We start from the raw sequence: 15,419 nt of genomic DNA, 5'->3' as shown, positions 1-15,419 counted from the left end.
AGATGCTGCTAAAATTTCTATGGTGCACAGGACAACCCTCCATAACAAAGAATCATCTGCCCCCAGATATCAATAGTAAAAGGCTGAGAAATCTTTAGACCAGGAGTTCTCAAATTTAAACGTATATCAGAATAATCTGAAACACTTGTTAATACACAGCTTTTTAGTTTCTTTTTTTTATGTAGTAAGTTATAGTGGGGTCTGAAAATTATATTTTCTAACAGACTCATAGGTACTGCTGCTGGTGGTGACTCATAGTCCACACTCCAAGAAACATGGATTATTTAGGGCCCTCCACTGTAGCTGAGGGTGCAGTAAAGCATACAACAGGCCTACTCTACCAGATGAGGTGGAGTTTAATGCATTCTGGATAAGTAACTCGCTATTCTTATGCCGATAGCATAAATCTATATATTTTCAGCCATTTTCTTCCCATCTCAACTCCTAAAGTTGACATTTTCTAAAATTTTCAGGTGGGAGAAAAGCTTCCAGAACCTCTCACTTCTCCAAAAGTTCTGCTTGCTGTGACTTCCTTTTTTAAATTTTATACAAAATAAATTCAAATGCTTTCCACCTTTATCCTGCTGCTATTTTAATCAAATAAATTTGGATTTTTAAAGTAGTGATTTTAGAAAACTACGGAATAAGTCAGTGGTGGGATTCAGCCAGTTTGCACTGGTTCATCAGAACTGATATCTAATTTTTTGTTGAGTTTGGCAAACTGGTTGTTAAAATGGCACTTCTAATCAAGGTTCTATCCAATGTGGACTTCTGGGCAGACACTCAATGTGAAAATCACAAATTAGCATTCTTTACTCTTTTTTAACATTCATCTGTGCAACATCATACTGTAAGCACCCATAGTAATGTTCATTTTGTCCATCGGTAAAAAAAGATTGCAAGTGGAAATCCTAAAGCAATATGGAAATATCTTTTTATTATTTACTTAATTATTTATTTATTTACTGTGACAGAGACAGAGAGAGAGAGACAGAGGAATAAACAGACAGGAAGAAATAGAGATGAGAAGTATTAATTCTTCATTGTGGCATCTTGGTTGTTCATTGATTATTAATCATTTTTTCAATTGTGCCTCAACTGGGGCAGGGGGCTACAGCAGAGTGGGCAAACACTTACTCAAGCCAGTGACCTTGGGCTTCAAGCCAGCCACCTTTGGGCTTAAGGCAGAGACCATGGGGTCATGTCTATGATGCCACACTCAAGCCTGCAATACCACACACAACCTGGTGAACCTTGCTCAAACCAGATGAGACCACACTCAAGCTGGCAACCTCAGGGTTTCAAACCTTGGTCCTCTGCATCCCAGTTCAATGCTCTATCCATTGTACCACCACCTGACCAGGCTGAAAATATTTTAAATAACAATTTTATTGCTTTTTGTTGAGTATTATTCAATTTTTAAATAAATATGTTAAAAAACTTTTTTTTATAACAATCTAGTTTTATGTACATCTTTTGTTCTTATTTAAGTATTAAATGCATAAAATAATAAAATACCTTTTAGTATATTATTTTTTAATACTTAAAATGATAATTAGGGCAGAGAACCTGTTGTGAAATGATCTGAATCCTACCACTGGAATAAGCTAAATAAATAAATAAATAAAATATATAAATAAATAAAATATATAAATCAAAGATCAAAATGAATTGATACACCATAGATCTCAAAGTCCCTGAAGGCAAAAGGGCCCTCTTGATTCTGACTTGACTATTTAACAACTTCCTTGCATTGTTATTTCTCACACATTCTACTTCTCATTTATTCTCACTAAGAAATGAAGAGCAGAATCACATTCAGATTAATCTTTTAGGTAAACTCTAGTTATAGTATGGGCATGAAGGTGTTTTTCCAGAGGAGTTCAGGGCATGAAAAGGGAGAACATTATATGTATATAAATATATATTTGCTATATAAGAAATACTTTATTGATAATAAGAGGGAAATGTAAAATATCAAATATAAAAAATAAAAGGAGGAAGGAAGTAATTTTGAGGAAACCTATTACCATGGCAGTTATATCAACTCAGATAATTTTACTCAACCAATACATATGCAAGTTAAAAATCTTGCCAGAGATCCATTTAGAACAAGCTTTCCCTCAAGGGACTTTCAAATACAAAAGAAAGAAAAGTTACTGCTATGTTGAGGACACTGAGTGAAATGGATCTCTGAATGACACCAGAAAAGGGAAGGTATTTCCATTGTAGAGCTAGGGAAGGAGGAAGACACATCACAAATGGGCCTTGAGGGTTAGAAATTGATCTAGATAGTGACAGAGAAATCACATTAAAATAATTAGTATCTCTGCAAACAAAACTATTCCAGCATAATTTTAGTTAGCTTACTTTGACAAATGTTATTTCAGCACAAGCAGAAAAAATGTTGTGTAACAGTAAGACAAACAATACTTCACCATTAAATTGTATACAGATGTTTCTTCACCTACAGTGTAGAAACATGCCAAAAATCCATCGTATGTCAAAAAAGAATTTAATGCACCTGACCAGGTGGTGGCACCATGAATAGAGCATCAGCCTGGGATGCTGAAGACCTAGGTTTGAAACCCCAAGTTTACCAGCTTGAGCACAGGTTCATCTGGCATGAATGCAGGTTCACCAGTTTGAATGCTAGGTCGCAAGCTTGAGTGTGGGATCATACACATGACTCCATGGTTACTGGAAGACCTAAAGAACACTGGCTTAAGCCCAAACTCGCTGGCTTGAGCAAGTGGTCACAGTTTTAGGTAGATCCTCCCAGTAAGAAAGAAATCAATCAATGAGCAACTAAGGTGCTACAACTTCAAGTTGATGCTTCTCACGTCTCTTCCAGTCTGTCTGTTCCTGTCTATTCTTCTCTCTTGCTAAAAATAAAAATAAATAGGCAGTTAATGTAAGTAGCTTACTGTATAGCATAACTAAGCTTTGCATACTTAAACATGCTGAAAACCCTTTAGCCTACATATGGGCATAATCATCTAGCACAATAAGCACAAAGTAGAATATTGGTGATTTATCCTCATGATCTCGTGACTCCACGTGTAGTAAGGTACCAAAAAGCTCAAAATTCATATTGAAATTCTAGGAGGAAAGGTCAGACTTTTCTGTCCTGTCCTTTCTTTGGAGGGGAGGGAGAAGAATGTAGAAGTTTCTTGCTTGCAAGGACAATGGGTCATTTAGCTCTAACTATAGAATAAATGTTAACTGAGGAACTTCTCTTACCTTTCAGTAAGAGACAGAATTTACATATCTCCCTTCCTGAAATCCTGAGAGTAAAATAACTCTAAGCAAAGGAGGGGAGAGAGACGCTGAAAGATCTGTAAATATCTTTGATTGTATTACCTTAAAAGTCTTACTGTTTTTGTGTATCCCCTAAACAAATGTTGTAAGCTTGTGTCATGATGTCATGCTGCCCCTAGCCTGTGTGTGATCAAGGTATATATCCAGCCTCTGAAATATATTTATGCACATGATTTGGGTCTTCAAATGCCCCGTGTCAGCCATATGCAGCTGGCATATTTAATAAATCTCCTTCTTTAATAGAACCCTTCAAAATTTATCTGGACTTGGTGTCTCTACATAAACCCGTAGAAGTGACTTACAGTACTTTTCAGTATCTGGGGTATGGTACTTTACAACACAGGTGGGTAGCTAAAGAAAGAATCAAATTCAAGTACCATTACTACTAAATATGTATTGCTTTCACACTATTATAGAGTAAAAAAGTGTCAGTCGAGGACCATCTGTACTTTATCTATTATAAGATACATTCTTTCTCCCATCTTACATCTCAGAAATTTGGTTGGAGTTCATCATTGATACCATCTTATAGTTCTTAATTCTTTTTCTCCTATTATGTAAATTATGATATATCTCACAACCTATGAAAACTCTGAATTGTTCAAAATTTGATAATTATTTTATTAAATATGATGACATTGACTCCTGGGCTGTCAACTTGAGCTTCTGGTCTTCTGGGTATTTATTTCAAATGGGAAAGGAGACATGATGAAATCTCACTGGATATTCTGATATGACCTGTTAAGAATATAAGCAGTTTTAGCTCTACAGCTCTACATAAGATATATTAATACACCCATCTCATACCAGAATTATTCATAATGACCAAAAGATAGAATCAACCCTGATATCCATTGCCAGGTGAACAGATAAACAAACATGTTATATAAATACAATAGAATATTATTCAGTCATCCTTAAAAAGAAAATAAATTCTGACACATGCTACAACATAGCTGAACCATAAGTACATTATGCTAAATAAAATAATCCAGTCATAAAACACAACACCAAATAATTATTCCACCAATATGAGGTATGTAGAGTAGTCAAATTTATAAAGTAGAAAGTGGAATGTTGGATTTCCGGGCCTAGAAGACCAGAAAATGACAAGATGTTGTTTAATGGGTAAACAACTTTACTTTTTCTAGATGAAAAGTGTAATTAATACTGTAAAGATATGCATTTAAAATGACTGAGATAATAACTTTCATGTCATGTATACTTTACCACAATTGAAACACAGATTTACATAAAATAGGTGGGAAGTAGGGGAAAGTGCAGAGGCAGGGACACAGGGAGCAGATGGACAGCTGTCAGAGGGACAGGGGAAGAGAGGACTGGATCAAAGAAGGTGAAGGGATTAGACAAAAACATAAATAGATAACATAGTTACAGACAACAGAGTGGCAGTAATCAGAGGGAAAGGGGGTGGAGGGAGGGGAGGAGGGCAGAGAGACTGAGCTGGGGAGAGGGAGCAGGATGCATTGTGCAGATGGTGGTAATATTGAGCTGTACACTTGAAACCTCTATGGTTTGGTGAACCATGTCAACCTAATAAATTAAAAAATAAACAAAAGAAAGATTGAGGCTGAAGTGATGTAAATAAATAAAAATGGTATAAAAGAGTGGGAGGTGAACAGAAAAGAAATATTTTTTTAAAACTTACCTTCTCCTCAAGTACCATAATGCAAGACATATCAAAAGAATGAAGGCGGGTAATATTATTACCAAGATTATCACCATGGTGGAGGTGGGATGTCCTGACAATTGGGAGAAGACACACAGATGTCACTGAAATATCCATTCTCTGATTTTTCCTGCCCTTCCTTTGCTCACCTGAGTGTCAGCACCATCACTCACCTGCTTTGATGTAAAGGCATAGCCAACTTCCCCTCTCAGATTCTCTAACACATTATTTCTTATCTATCATCTATCATTTCTTCTTGTCTCATGTCACCCAATTTATAGGCCCCATAATTCTTATCTTCTTTATAACAGGTGAGTGATTTTCAATCCTTTTTTTATCTAATAACACACACTAATTACTAAAATTCTGTAGCACTTCCCAAAAAATATATTTTAAGCTGATCTGATAAAAAAAAAATAAGTAAAATTTGATCCATTCACACCAGATGGATATTATTGTGTTGGCTGTTGTCATTTCTTAAAATATGGCAATCTAAGAAAGAAAGAGTTTAGCACTCATGACTAAATAGTCAAATAGTGTGTGTTTTAAAAAAATCCTGTGGCACACCAGTTGAACATTGCTGCCTAGGTCATCTATCTCTTTTTCTCTCTTGTTTTTCCTCCTTCTTTCTTTTTCACCCTCCATCACTCCTTGTTTCTCTGTCACACTCACTAAATCTCACCATTTTGCCCACCCCTCCCTCCATGTTTGTGGACCATCTCCTCCCATTTCTGGCCAGGTCCAGTTCTTTCTCACCCCAGTGGAGGACGATGTCCTGGCCTCCCAGGCTGCTGTGCTTTACTCGGCAATTCAGGTTAGCCTCCTCCCCAGCCACAACGTCCAGGGTTACTCGGAGATACCACGTCTCGTCAGCATTGGGCAGGATGTCACCTTGATGAGTTCCTGGATGCTCCTGCTCACCCCTCATCCACATCACCCGTACAGGTTTGGGGTAAAATCCTGAGACATGGCACACCAGCTGCAGATGACCAGGCAAAGGAGGGGGGCCACTGGAAAGCCAGGCCTCGGGCTTCACTGGGGCAGAAAGGAGCAGGACAGTGTCACATTATGACTCTAATCCAGAACACAGGGAATCAGAAACCCACAACTTTGGACAGTGAACCCTCCTACTCCTTTGGAACCCTTTAAAGTTTATTGATTAAGCTCCTCTCTCATAGAAAATTCTCCCATAAAATTTAAAGAAGTGGTGGAAAGTGAAATAGAAAAGTCTTAGAGAGAGAACAGGACTAACCTTGTCTCTGCAGTTCTGCCTTCCCTGCATTGAGAACACCCAAGAGAAATCGAGGACAGGTGTTTGAGAGGAGTGTCTCTATGATATTAAGGAGACCTTGGTATTCAGAGAAAATTGCACAGAACCTCTGTGCTCTGCTGCCACCCTGTGCAGCAGGTACACATGAATTATTCTGGAGGCTTATGAAATCCATTCCTCCCAAAGCATTTCTCAAGAAGCTTACAGTGGTCTCCCCAGAATGCAGCTCACAGCCGGCTATACCCTGGACCTCAAAGGGATCTGGATAGAAGAAAAAAGAGAAAAAGATATTTAAAAGCCAATAATGAGAAAGGGATGGAGAAAGAACCGACTCTTTTGATTTGGGTGAGCAGAAATGTTTGAGATGTGATAGAAGCCAAAAGCCAATCCACTACCGTCACATACTACATAATGACTTTTCAATGAATAAATTACCTATGTACAAGAGGGTAATCCCATAGAATATAATGAAGCTGAAAATTCCCATTGTGTACTGACATCATGTCTACTGTTATCAGCATAAAGCATTGCTCATGTATTTGTGGAGATGCTGGGGTAAAAACCACTGTGTAGCCAGTTTTATGAGAGAATAACAGCACAATATGTACAGGACATAATATGAGATGATGATAATAAATAATGTGACTAGTTTATGTATTCATTATATTTTTAATTTTATTTTAGAATGCATGCTTCCTACTTACAAAAACTGTTGTAAAAGTATGTCATGTTATACCAGCAATAGCCTTATACCTCTTGTGTTTACTGCATCACTTGATAGCATAATTAACTCTTTTGTTTGATTTAATGATACATATTGTTTGTACAGTAATCTGCTGTATAGTATATTAGCCTTGAAGCAAAAGTTACTGTATAGACTAGGTGTGTGGTAAGCTATCTTATCTAGGTATATTTAAATGTTCTGTATGATAGTTACACAACAATAACACTGTCTAACAATGTATTTATCAGAACATGTCCTCACTTTCTATATTGTATGACTATATTCAGAGACTGTTAATTTTCTTTTTTATTCTTATTGATTGATTGATTTTAGAGATGGAAGGAGTGGGAAAGAGAGAGAGAAAAAAAGAGAAAGATCGAGAGAAAGATCAAGAGAAACATCGATTATTTTCCACTTATAAATGCACCCATTGGTGAATCTTCAATATGTCCTGACTGGGGGTGGAGCTTACAAACTTAACATATTGGGATAGTGCTCTAAACCACTGAGCTACCCAGTCAAGGCTATTCAGAAACCTTTTCATAGAAGAGAACAGGGAAAAAGTAAACATATCATACGTGGTGGAAAAAGGCTGTCGTAAAAAGTATAGTGGGTAAGAAGGAATAGAGGATTATGTGAGGAGCAGGGTGAAGAAGTCAGTAGTAAGTACACATTCCAGAATGATGGGAGAATTACATTGAGAGGAGGAGCAGGCAGGAGATGCCTGAGAAGATGGACTGAAAACAAAGGAAGTCACACTTTAGTTCACTCAGGGACAGGGTAGGAAAAGTGAGGGCTTCTTGCGTGGGGTTTAGGAGAGAAAATTTATACACAAAAGGAATTCTTTATCAGAGAAAGGTTAAAGAAGCAGGAAGGATCTGAAATACCTTGTGGAGTTATAATCTAAGAGGAAGACTGCTCTAGAGATGTGTGTGCGCATAGTTGGATTAACTGGGAAAGAGGAGAGAAAGATTCTGGGGGCAGCAACATGAACTGAGAGAGAGGGAGGGAGAGAGAGAGAGAGAGAGAGAGAGAGAGAGATAGATATTATTGGTATCTCCCCATATCAGAGAACAGCACTCACATGTCAACTCCAATTCACTGAAACGATACTGTATTTGCTGTTTGAATTCAATGAAATAAACCCGAAATCCTTCCACCACCTCAGTCAGTTCTGCATCACTGAAGTTGCCCTTGGACCAAGGCTTCAGGAAAATGGCAGTGCCTGAGTCACTATCCCAGCCATGAATCTGCAAATCTTCCAGCCAGCCTGAGCCTTGCTGTTGTGTCCAGGTGCTGTTGACAAATGATGATATGTGCATGACGTAGAAAGAGGTCGGCCCATGGAAAACTGTGGGTAGTGGAAGGATAGGAAAAGTGAAAAAAAAAGAAAAGCAGTAGGGAATGGGGGAGGAGGAAAAGAAAACCAGAAATATCTAGGAAAAAATAAAAGAAACAGTCTGAACAGCAAAATGGCAGAAACATTTGCTTGTACCAGGGCCTCCAGCTCCATCCTCAGCCTCCAAAATAGAAAAAGAGGGCTAGAGATGGGCTGGCCCAGACCCTCAGGGGTATGCACAGCATGCTTTCATCCAGACCACCCACACCCAGAGTTCCAGCCAGAGTTACTCTTACCTTGCTCATGTCCATGCTTGTTGTCAGCACCTGGGATGAGATCTGTTAGCAACAGAAGTGGCAAAAGCAGCATTTCACCGGTAGGTAAAAGTTCTGACTCTTTGAGCTGCTGTTCGATCTCTGAACTCAGCAAACTTATTATTTCCTCAGTTCTCTATAGTGACTTCCTCTTCCAAGGGACAAGTCTCTGCCTCATCCACGTTGCACATCAGAGAAAAGTTGTGCCTCCCACACCCTGACCCTCCCACTCTGCCTGTCATTTCCACTCCAGCCCTTGACTTCCAGATTTTTCTTCTTATCTCCCTGGCTTCCAGGTGTTCTTCCTGACCTCAGCTTTCTTTATACTACCTTAAAAAAGCCATCATATAGTTTTGAAAGGTTATTTTACTTCCTCAATCCTTTATTGTAACATCTTTTAAATCAGAATGCACTGTGAAACAATCGCCTGCCTTAATCTAGAAAAATTCTTTTGGTTCATCCACCCAACCTCCATCAACCTCTGCATGGCCCTCTCTTCTCTTGTACGTTCTCAGTGGCTCCTCTTTCTCATTTTATCCTTTTGTCTTGTCTCCCTAACCGCACATTTGTGTGTGTGTGTGTGTGTGTGTGTGTGTGTGTACGCACGCGTGTGTGTGTTGATGACTATTTACAAAAGGCAGAGCATTATTTTTCCATGTTTTCAATGTTTTAAGGTCTTCCAACACTTTTCAATTGATTTTAGAAAAAGGAAGGGTAAGAGAGAGAGAGAGAGAAAGAAAAACAAAACATTATTTTGTGGTTCTACTTATTTATGCCTTTAGTGATTACTATATGTGCTGTGACTGGAGATTGAACCTGCAACCTTGGCCTATTAGGATGATATGCTTCATTCTAGGCCCTAAAGGGAATACATTTAAAACATTTTACAGTACAATGGAACTACGGACACATATCCTAAAATCAAATAATGTAAATACTGCAGTTTATACTTTTAAATAAAATTATCGTATACCATAACAGCTTTTGACAAGGAAAATTACATTTTTCAGCAGTATATGACCTTTTTAGTATCTCTTGACACTGTAGCAAGGAAAAGTCAACAATCTTAAAGTAAAGGGATTAAATGGAAGGAACATTTTCTGGTGAATCACATGGAAGACTGCAGTTTGGAAGAAGAAGTGGGAGGAAATCTTTGGGTGAAAATAATAAAGGAATGTTGAAATAATTAATTTGAAGTGGCTAGATGAGGAAACTGTTAGAAAGATAGCAAACCAGTCAGGAAGAGCTCACTCAGGGGTGGTTAGGTCCTGGTTAGGCCACAAGGAAGAAGGGAAGATTCTGTTGAGAAAGGCTGAGTCTGAGTCCAAGGATGAGTGAATGAACATCTAAAGGTCAGAACTATTTCAAGGAGCATGAATATGAGGGTACATTCAGGAGTGTGAAGAGATATGTGCATGTAGGTCCTTCTTTGCATGTGAGTGGTAGGGAAACAGAACAGTGGTAAAAGATGAAACAAAGAAGGAATGATCCTGGGGAGACCAAACACAAGGTCAGGAAGATTGAATTATGGTCAGAGCCCATATATCATTTTCCCTGATCAGGACTTTCATGGATATATCATCTTGAAAAAGAAAACTCACATTCAAACCAAAACTGACTGGAAATGCCTGCACTTCCAATGCAAAACTCTGCATGTACAACTGCAGTAACACCTGCACGTACTTCAACTCTCCTTGTTAAGATTACTTCGGGACCTGGGCAAGAGAAAGCGAATGGTGCTTAGCAGTGTCCTAGCTATGAGTCTGAACCTTGCCCAGTGAGCTTGTGCCCTTGGTATGCTGTCAGCTGACAAAAAACGAGATCTGGAGCAGTGTGATAGGAGGGGTGGATATACTTCTGCTAGATGATAGGGTGCTAGATTTTGGGTACCTGAAAGAGAGAGAATTGACTATTGAGAAAGGGTGAAAGAAGTGGTGACGAGGGACACGTGATAGAAAATGGGAACAGTTACAAAAATTACACATACTCTAATGTTCTCTTCCTCCAATCCAGCTTCTTGTCTCCAAAATCAGGAACAGACTTGGGGTCAAGATTGGTGCCTGGCAGTCGCCTGGCATGCAGATTCCAGGGACGCCCAGTAGGAGCAATACTCCCTGTATCCTGATCTTCTCAAATACTTCATTCTGCCCTGCTTTGCCCAAGCACAGGTATCTTTCCACCTGTGTTCTCTTTCCTACTGTGCTTGGCCCATGCCAGAGAATTCCCTTGAAGAGCAGGGGCAGAAGCAGCAGCATTGGAGCTCTTTTAGGTAAGAATGCTTCAGCAGGATGAGTGCCTGCTGACTCATATATCAGCTTCCCCTCCAAATCCTTTTGAAGCCTTCTGTCACTTACTTTGCCACAAACTGACATCTCCCTCTGCTCACTTCCCTGTCAGAGAAACCCGACTGCCTCCCTCAGCCACAAGCCTCCCACAGGGTCTCTCTCATTTCCAACTGATTCTTCCACTGTTAGGATTCCAGATTTGCTTTTTGCTCTTGTGTGTTTCCTGATGTCCCCATTGCATCAACATCTATAAAGGGGTCTTTGTTTTTTAACAAAGTATGTAGTTGGTGTTCTGACTAAAAATATAGTACCTCTTAACCTTGGAGAACTCAAGCCCACACTTGAATACTCAATGTCCATTTCTATAGAAAGAAATAACAGAAGGTCCTCAGTAGTGCCCCATGGCCTTTTCAGCAGTGTCCCTACTCCTGATCTCTCTGTGGTCTCCTCCTCTAATCAGCATCCCAGCTTTCTTTCTCTCTCTTCTTGGTCTTCTGTGTATTTTTCTACTCTTTCACAATGTTATCCTCTGGAGTACTGCCTCTCTTCTCGTTATCTCACATTTTCTCCTTGTTTTCTCACTACTCTGTATTTTAATCCTGATCTTCACAAAATCTTTATCAGAAGACAATAGGCACTTTGAATATAGCTGTATATTCTACAAGGACATCTCCATAATCTAAAAGAATGATAATTTCCCTGAGCAGAAAATATTAGAATTATATCATCACCTTAGAATTCTGACATATTTCCCCAAATCTCGGAACGTGAAGTGTTTGAAGCCACTGTTTTGGAGTTGGAAACAATGGACGAGACTGATTGTAAACTTTTCTCAATAATTCAGAGTACAATTCTGTGTGTCCTTTATATTATAATTGTAGAGGCTTTAGATAAGGACTTTTTATATTGTTTTGTTTTGTTTTAGCTTTTGTTTTATTTTCTCTTAGGGACTTGTCTGTGAAATCCTAGGTTCTGACATATCTTTCCGCACCAGATGTGCAGACATAAAGACATTGAAGAAGGAACAGCAGTGGTAATACAGATTATCAGGTAATCTGAGAAAAAATACTCTTGCTCTGTTTCTACAGTCAGGCCAACTATCACTGTTAAGGAACCATGAGCACACTTGACTTGAAAGTGGTAAGCAGATAAGTAGATGGATGTTCATTCATGTTGTATGAGTGGGTCTATAGGGGATGCACAAGGCCTTGGGCTCCCACTCTACCCTAAATGAATTGAGTGTGTCTCCAGGTCCCTGGGTATGAAGAGCAGTCATGCAGCCTTCCCCTCACAGTCCATGGGAGCACTAGAGTCCCCTCAGTGTGTCTAATTAGAGAAGAGTTTTATTAGAGACAGGAAATGACTCCAGGGATGAGAGTGTTCACAGGAGAATTAGTTAATGTGCTGAGTCTTTACTTTAGTTATTTTCATTGATGTTTTGCTGTGCAACCTGCAGGCAGTTTAACTACTATCACTATGGTTTACATAGACACAATCAACTGACATTGAGTCAGAGCACATCTGGTGCGGAAAGATTTGTCAGAACCTAGGATTTCACAGACCAGTCCCTAAGAGAAAATAAAACAAAAGCTAAAACAAAACAAAACAATATAAAAAGTCCTTATCTAAAGCCTCTACAATTATAATATAAAGGACACACAGAATTGTGCTCTGAATTATTGAGAAAAGTTTACAATCAGTCTCGTCCATTGTTTCCAACTCCAATACAGTGGCTTCAAACACTTCACGTTCTGAGATTTGGGGAACTATATCAGAATTCTAAGGTGATGATATAATTCTAATGTTTTCTGCTCAGGGAAATTATCATTCTCTTGTGGTGACCAAATAAATCTATATTTGAATACTCAAAAACTCTAAGAATATGATTTATAACTTGCTTATGAAACTAATGATCTAAATGAAACCAAAAATTAACCTAAATAATGCAGTGATTACTAATATAAATTCATTTTTATAAATAAATATATAACATCAACTGAAAGGTTTCTGCACAGTGAAAAAAAATCAACAGAAAAAAAGAAACAAACAAAAAATTAAAAGATATGTGCAAACATAATCTCCAAATAGTGGTTAATATCTGAATATATGAAGCACTGAACAGCTCAACAACATGACAAAAACAAAAAATGTTCGATTTTAAAAATGGGCAGAAGACCTGCAAAGACACTTTTCTCAAGAAGACATACAAATGGCCAACAGATACATGAAAAGATGCTCAACTTAACTAGCTACATGAGTAATGCTAATTAAACCACAGAGCTACCACCTTATACCTGTTTAGAATGGCTGTTACCAACAAGATAAGAAATAAAAAGTGTTGAAGAGAATGTAAAGAAAAAAGTATGGACTTTCCTCAAAAAATATGTGGGATAGGAAACAGAAAATAAGAAACAAACAAAACAGACACTTAGTCACAGACAACAGTAGGCTCGTTATCAGAGGGGAAGGGGAATAAGGGGAGATGTTGAAGAGGGTAAAAGGAGTCAAATACATGGTAATGGAAAGAGACTAGACTTCAGGTCATGGGCACACAAAGCTAATATACCAATGATTTATTATAGAATTGTACACTTGAAACTAATATAATATAATTAACCATTGTCACGTCAATAAATTTAATTTTTAAAAAATTTATTTAAATATATATATAGTTAACCCTAAATAATTGTTTAAATAAACATGTAAAATTTAATGCATTTGATTAATATTACAGGAGGAAGTTAATAATCAAATAATTGAATTTCTTATTACCTAATTCCCTGGGGATTCAGAAAAATAAGATAAATAATGTTTACATGAAATCATAGCTTATTGACCATATGAAAATAATATAAAATAGTTTTTTGTCAGAATTTCACAAAATTATGATTTTCATAGCAGACTTGACTTTGTCACAGTGGAAGAGCACATAAGAGTTATCTCAAAAACACTGAAAATGTTCTAAAAATATTTATTTTAAAAGATGAATGCTTTTTTTTTTTTTAATTTTATTTATTCATATTAGAAAGGAGAGAGAGAGAGAGAAGAGAGAGAGAGAGACAGAGAGAGAGAAGAAAAGATGAATGCTTTTGTTATTATTCTAGAGAACAAGGAAACAATTCAATTGTGAAGAGAAACCTTAAAGAAGTTCTTCATAAAAACAGCAGAGCCTGGTGGTACAATGGATAGTGTTTCAAACTGGGATGCAGAGGATCTAGGTTCAAAACCCTGAGGTCACTGGCTTAGTGCTGGCTCACTAGCTTGAGCATAGGTTTCCTGGTTTGAGCATAGGATCATAGACATAACACCATGGTCACTGGCTTGAGCCCATACATTGCTAGGTTGAAGCCCAAGGTTGCTGGTTTGAGCCTAAAGTCGCTGGTTTGTGCAAGGGATTACTTTCTCTGCTGTAGTCCCCCGGTCAGGGCACATATGACAAGCAATAATGAACAACTAAGGTGCCACAATGAAGAGTTGATGTTTCTCGTCTCTCTCCCTTCCTGTCTGTCCCTATCTTTCCCTCTTTCTGTCTCTGTCTCTGTCCTTATCACAAAATAATTAAATAAATAAATAAAAGCAGATAAATTGCCTGAATATCCACAACCCAAAATTCATGTGAAAAAAATATAATAGAAATATAAGATATTTGCAAATACTAGAAATGGAAAGAAAAACATAAAAGTATAATAACTAGATGATTATTTTTCATTTTTAAAATTATATTTTATTTATTAGGATAACATTGGTTAATAAAGTTATATAGGTTTCACATGTACAATTCTATAATATTTTCTCTCTATTTTGCAATGTGTGCTCACCAACCCAAATTAAGTCTCATAATTTAGCATGTATGGGAAATATCACATTCAGGCAGAACCAGCTATGTAAGATGTGGGATCAGTACAAAATGAAAATGTTCGAAGATTATTAAAAACTTAAAGACGGCAACAACTGCACAAGTCACTTGCTCATCAAGCAGGCCCTGAATTCAGGTTAGACTTTTGGTCATAGATACAAATACAATATCTAATTTCTGCTTTCAATAAATGGAGACAAAAAAATAGAGTAAGTATTTAAATAACAATTGTTCAGAGTATGAAAATATCAATGCTCTTAGGAAGATCATTCAAATTTTAGAAGTACAAAAGAGATTTCTTTTTTTTCCCACAGAATTTTTTAAAATTAAATTTATTGGAGTGACATTGGTTAAAAATTATATAGTTTTCAAGTGTACAATTGAATAATACATCATCTGTATATTTTATTGTGTGTCAGATCTCTTTTTATCACATTTATTCCCCCCTGACCACTTTACTGCCTCCCACCAACCTCCTTTCCATCTATTCTGGCAATCACCTTACTGTTTTCTGTATCTGTGTGGGTTTTTCTCTGCTTCACCCCTTCATCATTTTACCAGCCCTTCAAACTTCTCCCCTCTGAAAGCTATTACTGTGTTCTTTGTATCTATGAGTTGCT

The 15,419-nt window shown here is 37.6% G+C and overlaps 1 protein-coding gene across 1 annotated transcript; it reads right to left on the bottom strand.

Moving 5' to 3' along the window:
• Nucleotides 1-2,767: 2,767 nt before the first annotated feature.
• Nucleotides 2,768-8,804, bottom strand: LOC136400736 (T-cell surface glycoprotein CD1b-2-like). The gene is made up of 6 exons (XM_066377885.1): nt 8,641-8,804; nt 8,090-8,356; nt 6,264-6,542; nt 5,768-6,046; nt 4,991-5,084; nt 2,768-4,059 (listed from the first exon to the last, which is right to left on the bottom strand). Exons 1-6 carry the CDS (start codon nt 8,711-8,713, stop codon nt 4,038-4,040), a joined length of 1,014 nt encoding a protein of 337 aa, XP_066233982.1. The 5' UTR covers nt 8,714-8,804; the 3' UTR covers nt 2,768-4,037.
• Nucleotides 8,805-15,419: the final 6,615 nt, after the last annotated feature.

Source organism: Saccopteryx leptura, chromosome 3, assembly GCF_036850995.1.
Source record: "Saccopteryx leptura isolate mSacLep1 chromosome 3, mSacLep1_pri_phased_curated, whole genome shotgun sequence".
Lineage (NCBI taxonomy): Eukaryota > Metazoa > Chordata > Mammalia > Chiroptera > Emballonuridae > Saccopteryx > Saccopteryx leptura.
This window is presented reverse-complemented; position numbering and strand designations above follow the sequence as displayed.

Coding starts and splice junctions, on each gene's coding strand:
- LOC136400736 (XM_066377885.1), bottom strand. CDS start 8,713: ATGCTGCTTTTGCCACTTCTGTTGCTAACAGATCTCATCCCAGGTGCT. Junction 8,357..8,640: donor CAAGCATGGACATGAGCAAG/GTAAGAGTAACT, acceptor CACTACCCACAG/TTTTCCATGGGCCGACCTCT. Junction 6,047..6,263: donor GGCAGAACTGCAGAGACAAG/GTTAGTCCTGTT, acceptor TTTCTGCCCCAG/TGAAGCCCGAGGCCTGGCTT.